General features: G+C 38.5%; 1 protein-coding gene across 5 annotated transcripts in view; it reads right to left on the bottom strand.

The window, feature by feature from the left end:
- Nucleotides 1–12,327, bottom strand: part of MAST4 (microtubule associated serine/threonine kinase family member 4) — a 567,608-nt gene that overhangs the window by 65,212 nt on the left and 490,069 nt on the right. For all 5 annotated transcript variants that reach the window (XM_030322252.1, XM_030322263.1, XM_030322258.1 and 2 more), the window contains 2 exons: nt 11,325–11,394; nt 6,058–6,136 (listed from right to left, as the gene is read on the bottom strand). In XM_030322252.1, the coding sequence (XP_030178112.1) occupies nt 6,058–6,136; nt 11,325–11,394 (149 nt within the window). The remainder of the gene's footprint in view (nt 1–6,057; nt 6,137–11,324; nt 11,395–12,327) is intronic.

Raw genomic sequence — 12,327 nt, 5'->3', positions numbered from 1 at the left:
CATCAATATGTGCCCTGCGTAAAAAGGGGAAGAGATGAAGAATGTACTTTTCTCACCAATGTCATTGTTTTAAAAATCAGATTTCTCTGCCCTTTTTTCTCTGGCTGACACGTTTTTTTTTGTTTGTTACAAAACAAACATTTTAAAGTAGCTTCAGTAGTGGTGAGTTTTTTTGGTCCCTTGCATATAGATTTGCTTTTTGAAGAACGTCACTCAATAGTTATGAGGACAACGTAATGTAGAAAAAGTGAATAGCTAAATAACAGTTTTTAATCAATATGAGAATTTTAACTCTAAAGCAAACAGACTTTTCTTTTTGTTTTTCCTGAGAGTTAAACTCTACAAGCACTTCTCAAAACAAAGCAAAGCAAAACAAAACAAAACAAAATGGAGAAGTTTTTGAGCAACAGAACCATGATTAGAAAAAGCATATTTGTAAAGGTAACACTCATTTGAAATCTCAGTTCTAGCAGGTTTTTTTTTAAACCTGTCATTAGGTTAATAATACACTTCATAAACACTGAAGCATCACAATGAAGCAACCCTAGAAATTAATGACTAAAGCTTAAAAATGCCCTCATACCTTGAAATTATAAAACACCTTATAAGTACATACTGAGACAAAGAGGAATTTTTATAATGTAATGAGACTGTTTTATAAGCCATAAAAATGAGAACGCTACTAGAAAGAGTAATGAGATAAACCAAATCTCCACTCAGAAAGAACAGGCACAGTCTTAAACACTTTTCAGTAGGAAGAAACAAATAAAACACAAACCAAATCAACTCCAACAATCAGGAAAAGAATTATGAAATCACTGCAAGCAGGAGAGATGCACTAATGATAAAGTGAAGATAAGGAAAGTAGCAAATAAAAAAAGAGAATTAAAAATCTATACATAGGTCTCAGAGGTAAATCGATATGCGCAATTCTGTATCCAAGATTTCAAAACCCTAAAACCCTGAAGGTTATTCATAAGTTTACAGTAATCCTTGTGATGGCATGACATCGACCGGACTGATTGGAAAGCTATTTAAAATATGTATTTAATCCACTTAGTGTGACTGTTGATTCAAGGCTGCTGCAGAAATATTAATATATTTGATTATGCACTGCTGGCCAGGTGTTATTGGGCTGCTGTGTACAGCACAGGGATCATGCTACCTTTCTAAAACATGAAAATTAATTCCAAGACTCACTGGGCTCTAGAGTTTCACATAAAGTATCTAGGGCCTGTACTTGCATGGAAACCACACAAATCAACTTCAGGAGAGTTAGTTCCCTCTGGGGAGGCAAGGAGGAGAAAGGGATTGGATGGGAAAGGCTTTCTTTGTATCTTTAACATTTATTAAACAAAATAACAATTTATTTTAAAAATAGCCATAGCAAACATAACAAGCTGTTAACAAGTGTTGACTCTGAGAGGAAAATTTTGTGGTCATATCAAATACCCAGCCACCGAGCTGAACTCCGTAAGTTATGTGCACTGGGTTTACAGAATATGGCAAAATGAACGATGCGGTGGCGTGAGCGAGGGTTATAACCTGAACACTATTAAGAAAGTGAGGAGGCAGGGAGGTCCTCCGGGAAGAAAGCCTGTTTCATCTCAGGTGGAACAGCAGTGTCCAAATGGGACGAGGGTATCACCAAATCCAAGTGACACAGGATGGGTTTATGGCAGTGGGGACAACCGTAGGCCAGCAAAATGGCCCCAGGGGTTCCAAAGATACCAAATACAGCCCTAAAAGGGAGTTGATACTTGACAACGGACAAGTCCAAGGATAGGTTTCTGCAGAGACCAGGGACTCGCTCAGTGGAGAACTTTCAAAGTCAGTGAGAGCTGCAGGACAGCAGAGACGCAGAGGTCGCTCTCAAGATTGCACACTTTGTTGAGAAGATGCCTCCACTGGTCTAAGCAACCCGGGGGGCACTGCTGTGAGGACAGCTTCAATCATTTGTCTGGGGGTTTCCCAATATATTGTGTCTCATCACTTTGTATTTCTCGCATATTCTCTAAATGTGGTATCAGTGGGTCTCATCACCCAGTTAGTTTGCGTATGACTCTAGTAGTGTCCTAAATCAAACCTACTTTCCAAGAGTAACGAGTTACATAAAAAAGCTGCAGAAGACTTCCCCCAAAATGTTCTGAATAATGGTATCATTTTGTCTCTCCAGATAACCGTTTTGCAAAGGACAGTATTCACAAGCATGTGTCATTTTTTACTTGTTATTTATTAAAAGGAATACCATTTTATAGTCATACCTCATATATTTACAGGTATTTATATTCTTATTTCCGTTCTTTCCCTTCTGTAGAAAATGAGTTATCTGTCAAATATATGGGGGAATGTCTTCCTACTGCTGTGGTTCCCTATTACTTATTTTAAAATTAAAACTTATGATCTTAATATTATCTTGGAAAACTTCCACAAATTAATTTTAATGGCAAAATTGGAAGTTAAAAGAAGTTACAATACTAAATATTCTTTGGAAGGACTGATTAATTTCCTATGACCAAATCTTCTCAATTTCAGAATACAGCATTTTTAACACTTGCCAGTTTTACAGTTGCTATAATACCCAAAGGATAAAGATTTGATGTTTACACTTCAGCTTAAGTAGTTCTGGAATTCAGCTAACAACACAATCATATGTCAAACTGAAGCTATATATTCAAAGTGTAATTTTGTGTTCTATCTTTCTATTCAAAACAATAACTAAAGTGCATTTCTGATTGACTAAGTGACTAACAGTTAACCCAGAAAGTGAAAATCTGAGAGACTCGGATCAGATTTAGAAAAGAAGAGGGGCACCTGGCTGGTTCAGTCAGCAGAGCATACAACTTTTGATCCCAGGGTCATGAGTTCCAACCCCACACTAGGTACAGAGATTATTTAAAAATAAAGTAAAACACATATTTTGAAAAAAAAAAAAGAAAGAAAAGGAAATGAAACTACTAAGCAGTTTTGCACAATTTTTGCCCCAAAATTTAAAGGACAAGCCCCCCCCCCCAAATAAGAGAAATGAGAAAGAGCTTGTCAAATCTTCACTCATTACTTTTTTTTTTTTTTTTTTTTTTTACTCATTACTTTTACCAACAATAGGGAAAAGAGATAATTGAACTTTTGTTAGGTGTGCAAAACCTACACTTCACAGATTTAACAGTTCCTTACATCGTTTGGCAAAAAGTAATTTTGAAAGTTAAAATTCTATCTTGAAAGAAAAACTGGGAATATGAGGTTAATAATTATATGTGCCACCTTCTTTAATAAACATGTAAGAGAAAAACTGTGTTACCTCTGGTTGGAAGCTGTTGGTTAGAAACAGAAAGAGTGTGTGTGTGTGTGAGTGTGTGTGTGTGTGTGTGTGTGTGTGTGTGTGTGTGTGTGTAACTATAAACTGTCTCAGGTGGTTTCTTCTTTAGACTACATATGGAAGTCAAGGATGGTGATAATTCCATTATGACAGATGGCCAGGTCATGTTCATTAATTAAAAGGTTTATTTTAAGAAACACCATGTAAATTCCTTCAAAAGAGCCATGAGCCCAGAGTCTAGACCATTTACTGGGTACTCTTACTAATAAACAAGGGGGTTGTTTAAAGCCCCTCAGTTCATTCTTTGTGCCTCAAAGTTTCTGATCCATAAAATGAAGAGAATAACATCAACTATACGACAGGGTCTGTTGCTGGGATTAAACAAGGATTATAATGCATTCTAAGTAGTTAGACTAATGCCCAGCACGTAATAAGCGCTTACAAACAACTGTTTTTTTTTATTTGTACCAAACAAGGTCTAATTCTATGTTAATTCCCCCCTTTTTAAAGAGATTTGCTCTTTAAAATGGTGTATGATTTACTAGAGATGGAACGATGAAAGATCTTGCACTCTCCCCTATTTTTCCTACAAGCAACATATCTCTGCATCCAAACCACAATAAAACTTGACTGAAGGGCAAAGCAAGGTCATATAGCTGAAATGAAGAATTTGGAGACAAGAGACTTGCCAAAAATTCTGTAGAAGAACAATACTTAAATTTCAGTTAATTACCCTTTTTTTTCCTTGGTCGATCAGTTTTGGCATTCATTTTCACACTGGAGTTATCCAACTTTTTTTTTTTTTTAATTTTTTTTTTTCAACGTTTATTTATTTTTGGGACAGAGAGAGACAGAGCATGAACGGGGGAGGGGCAGAGAGAGAGGGAGACACAGAATCGGAAGCAGGCTCCAGGCTCTGAGCCATCAGCCCAGAGCCTGACGCGGGGCTCGAACTCACGGACCGCGAGATCGTGACCTGGCTGAAGTCGGACGCTTAACCGACTGCGCCACCCAGGCGCCCCGTTATCCAACTTTTTAACCTCTAAAATAACCAATAACCAGGAGCACCTGGGTGGCTCAGTCAGTTGAGCATCTGACTTAATTTCAGTTCAGGTCATGATCTCATGGTTCATGGGATTAAGCCCCATGTTGGGCTTGGGGCTGACGGCACGGAGCCTTCTTGGGATTCTCATTCTCTCTCTCTCTCTCTCTCTCTCTCTCTCTCTCTCTCTCCCCCCCTTCCCTCTCTCTCTCTCTCTCTCTCTGCCCCTCCACTGCTCACAGGCATCCCCCTTCCTTTCTCTATCAAAAAAAAATAAAAAACCTTAACAAAAAATTGATGGTTATGGACACAGCAGCCAAGGGTGACTTCACTGTTTTTTAGTGACAGTTTTATCCACTGAAACCATTTACAAATTTGAAGCACATTTTCCTGATGTGAGCCTTCTTTGTCACTGAAACTACTCAAGACTGTCAGGACGCTTCACCAAAATTATCTAAATGGACAATAAGCTCACATACCACAGCAAAATGGAACAGAGGATAGGAAAATAAATTACCTCTCCTCAAAAAATGACCAAGGAGATGGTAAAGAGAATCCATCAGATTTTAACACGGCAGTATTAAAGGTGCTCCAGAAAACTCACATTATACTACATACGGAATTCTGGAAACACATAATATAAAGCAGTGGTGACACCAGTTAGTTTATAAACTTAATTGTAGTGTCTTTGCAATGCAAGTACTATTACATGGCTGAATCTATATGCTTAGCACAGTGTTGGGGTTTGTGAATAACCAGCACCACTGCAACAAAACCACGGATGAAAACCCTAAACAAAAGACCATGGATTTTGACAAAATGAAGATGGAAATGTATTAGATTAGAGGGAAATCTGAAATCATCAAGTCCACATTCCGGCTGGTTCAAGGGCGTTCAGACTACTCCATTAGGTATTCACTGAATACCTACCTACAACATACCTGGTCTTTCTAAATGACCACCAGCTTCTGAAGCTTGGCAAAGACAGATATCCCACAACACCACTAATTTAACCTGAGAAAGCATCTATCTAACTTACTGAATTGTTTCCATTAATTGCTAGGGCTCTTGTTGAAATGTTACAGTTTGGGGGAAGGGTATCCTTCTTCCTCTATTCCATCTTCATGGTTTCATTTTGTCTCCTTGTCTTAACTTACAACTAAATTCTTTTAATCTCCTCTTTAAAAAACACCTTACCTAGAAGGTACACATTTAAGGCTTGCCAATTTTTTTCTCTGGAGGAGAAAAACAAAGAAACAAAACAACAAAAACAAACAAACAAACAAAAATCCCTCCATTTAAGGCACACAAGAAAATAAGACCCAGGCCATCAAAGTTTAATGGCATTTTCAGTACACACATCGCTGGTGTGGAACCAAAGCAATAAAACCAGATTGCATTTCCACCCCCAAACTACACCAAATGGTATTAAAATGAAAGCTCCCAATCTCCTCCAAACTTGCGATCCTGGGACTGACTTAACTCAATTTATGCACCATGGTTTAAAAGCTTGTAGCAGAGAGTTTGTCCTTTTTATATTTGTCAGCTCATCAAGTGAGAAGTAACCCATTCACAGTGGCAGACATGCAGAATTTATCTTCTCCCTCCTACCAGGAAACACCCAGAGAAAACATCTCCCATGTAACAGAGTAAGAGAGCCGTGTGGCCGTGAGGAGGATGAGACAAGTTAGGCACTTACAGAGACTGTGGAGCTGGGGGTGTTTGTCCCATAGCCAGAAGAAGGGAGAGAAGCCAAGGACCAGCGGCGTCCATCAGTCCTAGTGAGAAAGGGAGATTAGCTTTGGCCAACAATGGAGTACCATTGCATGGGAACTCCAGGGAAACCGAGTATTTTCAGCCAAACGAATGACACAAATACAGTCAGTGAGGATGAGGAAATGTTCAGCAAGGACCAGAGTAAACAAACATTATACAGCAGGTTGACTTTTATTTAAACTGAATCAATACACCCAAACAAGGAGAAAGTGAATGGGTTGATCCATATTATTGATCTCTCACTAACGCACTTTGACAAAATGAATACCAGGGATAATTACAATGGTCAGACTCAGCAGATTCAAATGAATAAAAACAGAAAGGGAGGAGGAAAAATACTCGTAGCTGGAAACTGATAACCGAGGCCATGGATCTTTTGGAATTTGTACCTGAATTCCAGCAAGGTACAAGAGCCTGTGGGGACTTCCATTACAGCCTAAAGATGCTCCACTTGTTTTCAAGGCAAGTATCCTACTCATCACATCTAGGGAAGGGATTAGTGAGGCTCCGGGCTGGTTCAAGCCTTAAGTAGCAAATTACTTTCACACTAAAAAAGGGACTGACCCTATACTTAGAATCTCTTAAGAGTTACTGCCTTCTGGCATGACCTGGCTTCATAAAGTGTTGGAACCAAAGCCCCTTGCACAGGTTTTGAGTATGCACCCCATTCTGGCCAGTGATGGCAGGGGCAGAATGAAAATTCTCCACTAGTGACAGAACCTAATGCACCGAGTACAACCGTGGCCCCGTCACAGAGGCAAAACTGTCAGGAGTCCTTGAAGAGAGTGATTCTTCTCTCCAAATGGTCATAGGGTAACCTCCGGGGTAGATTCTGGTGATGAGTGAGGGTCATTACAAGGGTCTCAGATGAGTTAATGAAGCAGCAGAGACAATACTATTGCAAGGGAACACCCAAAAGCGAACTTTCTGAAATCTCTGGTTTCCTGGAATCATTACTTTATTATTCATTCTGAGTAAGACTGTGACTTCAAAACCATATACCACTGTGAAAACAAACACATGCACATTTGCCAAGGGAAAAACAGGAAAAACACACATTATAAAGAGCCTTACTGCATTCTTTAGATGGGAATATCATATGTAGACTTTCTGTAATGCGTGATTATACCAATTTACCAAATGAGAGATAAGAGCGGACCAAATTTACCACAGACACAATTCACAGTAAGCTGAAGTCAGAGGATTCAACAGCACTAGACTTGAATTTCAGAAATGTCACAGTTAGATGTTTATGTTAAAAAAAAAAAACAACAAAAACTGACATCTGAGACTAAATTACATTCAAGGGAAAATATAATCACAGGCTACCATGGATGTTGCCTCCAATAAATGCAAATGGTCCACAAAGACAAAATGGAGAAATTGAAGGGGACGAATCACAGAAATACTACAATGTTAAAATTTCAGTAAAATTTACCTGTCATTTCTGTGACCATGATTGGAGTACAAATGAATCAAGTATGTTTTTTTTTTTTTAAAAAAGAAGCAAAATAAAGTGTTTGTAAATATACCACATACAAGGAATGGGAACAATTAAGTCATACATTCTTTCAAAATATTTTTAAGCAATTAAAAATGTTAAAGGTTTAAAAAGACAATAATTATAACAACATGGTTCTCAAGATGGACACAGGTGAGTCCTATTTTATTTGGCTACTTATTGAAGACTTAAAATTCCATGGTGTACTTTATATTTTAAACACCTCCTATTTTTAAAAGTAAAAAATGATATGATTTTTAAAAGAATTATTCAGTCCATTTAATAGCAATTATCAGAATCTAGTCTCTGGAAAGAACGAGGGACACCATTTCCCCCACCATGATTTTGTTTTGTGATTCATTAACTCTCCTTTCCCTCAGGTATCAATAAGCATATTTCACATGAATGAACAATTCCAAGAAAAGACATGTTCTTATTAGTTTTGAAGCATAAATTACATTTGCTTACTCTGGAAAATACACAACTAAAAGATGTTTAAACAAGACTGTACTTACTACCCTGTGCATCCACGGACCAGAAATAATTTATGTCTCATGAAGTTCCCCAAGTTCTCTGTGTCTATTTACTCAAATGGAGCAGAAAAGACCATTGCGTTTTCATTACCATGACAACCGCACATCAGCTGTTACTATATACGCTACATATAGTACTTAAGAGAGGGCATGCCCTCTTTTTTCAAGAAGGCTATCACACAAGTGCAATTTGGATCCTGCTAACAATGTTGTCTTTTCTTTGCAGTAGCTACCAATAAAATGTTATCGGAAGACAGACTTCACCCTTGCCAAAGCAACAAGGCTTTTTTAAAGAGTAATTTTTTTTCTTTTCTTTTTTTTTTTCTCCTGTGGGTAAAAATCTCTCAATGTTAAACTAAGTGAAAAAGTAAGAAGTGAAAAACATCAGATGAGAACACAGAATACAAAAAGATTGGCACAAAAACCCAGCATTTCAACGTGACTCACAAAAATTTAGATTAATACAGTGTACAATAAAGAATGAAAAGTCCCAGTATCAACCTGGCTATTATAATTGTATGAAGAGGAAGAAGATTTATTTATTTAACTGTTATAAGTCACCTGGAGTGACACATTTGACATTATGGTTGATCCTGGAACAAGGTGAACTATGCCAGCACTCAACAAGAGTCTTATGACCTGAACTCAGCAGGCAATTGCTGAGTTCTAGTAATTTGCTTGTGCAAATACATTCTGAGATTTACTCTGGTAAGCAACAACAAGCCAACTAGGAAACACCTATGGCATGTATTCAGGGCTCCATGTTTCCAACCTAAGTAAAAGCAGTTCCCAAGTAAGTCCCACACCTTCCGGGAAAGGCAGAACAATGTTATTACCTCCATCTTCTCACCCAGGAAAAAAAATGTTAATTCCGTAATCGGATGGATTGTAAATCAGTATCACAGTTATTAGCAAAATAAAAATATTTGGTATACTACAATGCTCATTTTCAGCCTTTTAGCACAGTGGTAAAAAAAAAAAATCAGTATGAGAATTTTACCTTTAATATATGTATTAGATGATGCAGAAAGCAAGCGAGTGTCATATTTTCCAGCCTGAAATTAAACTATTACATCACAGGGGATGTCTACTGGTGGGTTATTATTACATATATAAGATGAGAAAACATTAATAAACCTGATCTTTATCCCTTCACTCAAGAATAGTTTTAAAAAATACAGCAATCTCTTCTCTGCTGAACTGAATATACAAAATAATAAAATGTGAGACCCTCAAAAATGGTATTATTTCTTAAAGGCTCAAAAATGCATACCAAATGGAAGGGAATGGAGACCCACGAGTTCCATGTCTCCTTAATAAAAATCAACTTTAAGATGGAAGACAGACACACCAGAGGTTATATAAAAATACACCAATTTGAGTTTTCATAGCAAATGTAGGATTCTGTTTACTTGAATAAAAGTTTAAAAAGATGATCACTCATGTCCTAACTGAAATTAATAGTTTTTGAAGACTGTAGAGGGAGGTCCATCTGTAAATTCATGCAAAATGGGCTAGAGTTCTGTGCTCGTCTTGTGTCATGGTTGAAGGCTTACTGGTCAAAAACTAGCATATGCCTGGGGGGTTGTGTATTTTGTTAAATAGCATAGAAACCAAACTGACCTATCCTCTAGTCACCCACTTAATTATCAGGTTTTCTTCATTTTTATAAATAAGGCAGGATGAAGACACTATGATTTCTGTCATGCTTAAATGCACGTTGTAATGAGATTTGCATTTTTCTTACTACTTAATGTGATGAAATGCATTCTTTTAAGAGCTATGTTTTAAAGGCTATGGTGGGTTCTTGTTTATTAATTTTTTGTAAGGTTTTTTTTCCACTTAGAGTAGCAGCATTATCATGAATTAATATTCACTGGGCAAACACAGGCTTTGCGGGACCTGTTAATTTTCGCATTTTTTTTTAAGTGCTTAAAACAAGTTGCTAAAAGAAGAAAAGCTGGAAAAGGGCCAAAAGTTGGGCGGGGAGGGGGGGTCTCAAGCTCCTTAGAGAGCATGTCTTATACTCTTGTGTCCTGCCCACAGTGAAGCCTGGAACCTTACACACACAGGCATTTACCACATAGTGGGGAATGTGTGACATTTACAAGGGAATCTTAATTACAGAGAATTCTGAAAATACTGCCAACAGATCCTTTTCTCTGGATTTAGTAATGTAAATGCATTACGTGCTGACAAATGGCAGTGAGGACACTCCAGGTTTTGCTGCTTAGTAACATGTGTTAAAACCATTTTTTTTTTAACCTACACACAAGTCTTTATTAGTGCTATGTTAATCTACTTCATGGTATAGTTAGGTCTCTGAGAAAAATGAGCAAATATGCAGGACAATCAGACCATAAACTGAATCTGTCCTGAATATTCAGAGACCTATAGCTGAAGGGGCATTTTGTTCTCTGTGTTTTTCCAGTAGAAGATCCAGAACAAAAAAGGTGTGATGTTACATCACATGCCCATGATCCTCTGAACAACAAGACTTTCTTGTGACTGAATGACCCAGAAATAACATGTATCTTCAATACTTGGTGTCAAATTCTAACTAAGATAGGAAGAGAAAACATAAAATGTCCTATAGTTCATAGGGGGATTACTAAATTGGTGGCTTCACTCTATCACATAAAGAGCCATCTTAGACTTTAATACTCTGCGACCCCAAGAAAGGTCATTTAAAAAAAAAAAAGTATTTCAACAATAACAAAAAACAGTTGCACCAGGACATGTAAATCAATCAAATCCTTATAATGTAAGCTCAGATAACTCAGTAATAATCTGTTGAACATCAAGCACAAGGCATTGCACCGGCGATAAGAGAAAGAAATGGAAACAGTCATTTTTTGCCCTCAATGGGAATCCGCCATCTAGGAAAGGACCAAGAGAGGTCCATGTAACTCCAGCATGAGTCAGATATCATTATTAAACTTTTAAAGCAGGAGTGTTTACAACGAAGTTTTGCAGTGGTCCAAAGCTATCTTTGGGCAGGGAGCTTCAGAGAAAGCCATATATGACGATGGGTAGGATCACACAGGCAGAAGGCAGAGGTACAGGAGGGAACAGCAGGGAATGAGGAAGAATGAGGTTCGGGAGACAGGATCTTCTACAAAACACTTTTCTATTCAACTCAAAGGAAGTCCTTACCTCCGTGCAAATGAGAAATGGGCTGAGGCACTGGGGGAGAAATTTCTTGGACTATCTTGAGGGCTGTTTCCTGTAAAGAGAAACAGACGGAAAAATCACAACATGATTCCTATCCCACATCCAGAATCATCTTCTTGCAAGTAATGCATTTCTGTACATTTTTGTCAAACGTCCATCTCCAAGAATGTTTTAGTTTTGCTGGCAGCAGGGCTGGGGGGGTGGGGGTGTGTGTGTGTATGCCGGGGGCGGGAGAGCAAATGGGCTTGAGTCCCAGCACAGCGTTCCAAGTGCGCAGGTATATAAATAAGCACATTCACCCATCACCAAGCAGCAGCCTTCCACAGATTAATAACCTCAGTATTTCAGGACTATAGAATAACGTATATACGCGTGTCTTAATTCTTAGTCTTGCAGATGTTAACATTTTAAACAGGCGATGGAAGTAGAAGTGTATGCTCCAACTTGTGTGTGTGTGGCGGGGGGGGGGGGGTCTCTACTTTAGAAATGGGTGGGGGCTCTCTACTTTAGAAAAAGCAGCCTTAGTATTTTTTTATTAACAGAAACCGAGTACATGTCTGAATTCTGGAAAATGAATCCTTGTATTCCAGGGTACATATTTTAAAGGTGGAAATGTCAGAACTGATCATAAAATCCTGGGAAGAACCCAGCAGTCTGGACCTGTTTCCCAAACGACCCAGCTCGGTGCATGGGTGGTTCAGTGGTAGAATTCTCACCCGCCAAATGACCTAGCTTGCTCTCAGCATGGCCCAAGTGGCCCAGCAGGATTAGCCCTTATCAATATTTTATTCAACAGTCCCCCTGCTCCTAAGCATCTGGGCTGTGACTGGCCAGGCAGGCTTTAAAAGCCACTATCACACAAAGGCTGGCAGGGGGTGTTCTTAAATCCTTCCGTGGGGGGCGGGGGGGGGGGGGCACAGACCGCTCACTGTAAAGAGAGCAGCTCCTTGGGGGCTTGTTACTTTCTCCATCAGAACACTCAACC

Source organism: Lynx canadensis, chromosome A1 (assembly GCF_007474595.2).
Source record: "Lynx canadensis isolate LIC74 chromosome A1, mLynCan4.pri.v2, whole genome shotgun sequence".
In the NCBI taxonomy this organism is placed as follows: Eukaryota; Metazoa; Chordata; class Mammalia; order Carnivora; family Felidae; genus Lynx; species Lynx canadensis.
The sequence above is the reverse complement of the archived record's forward strand: the minus strand, read 5'-3'. Positions and strand labels throughout refer to the sequence as shown.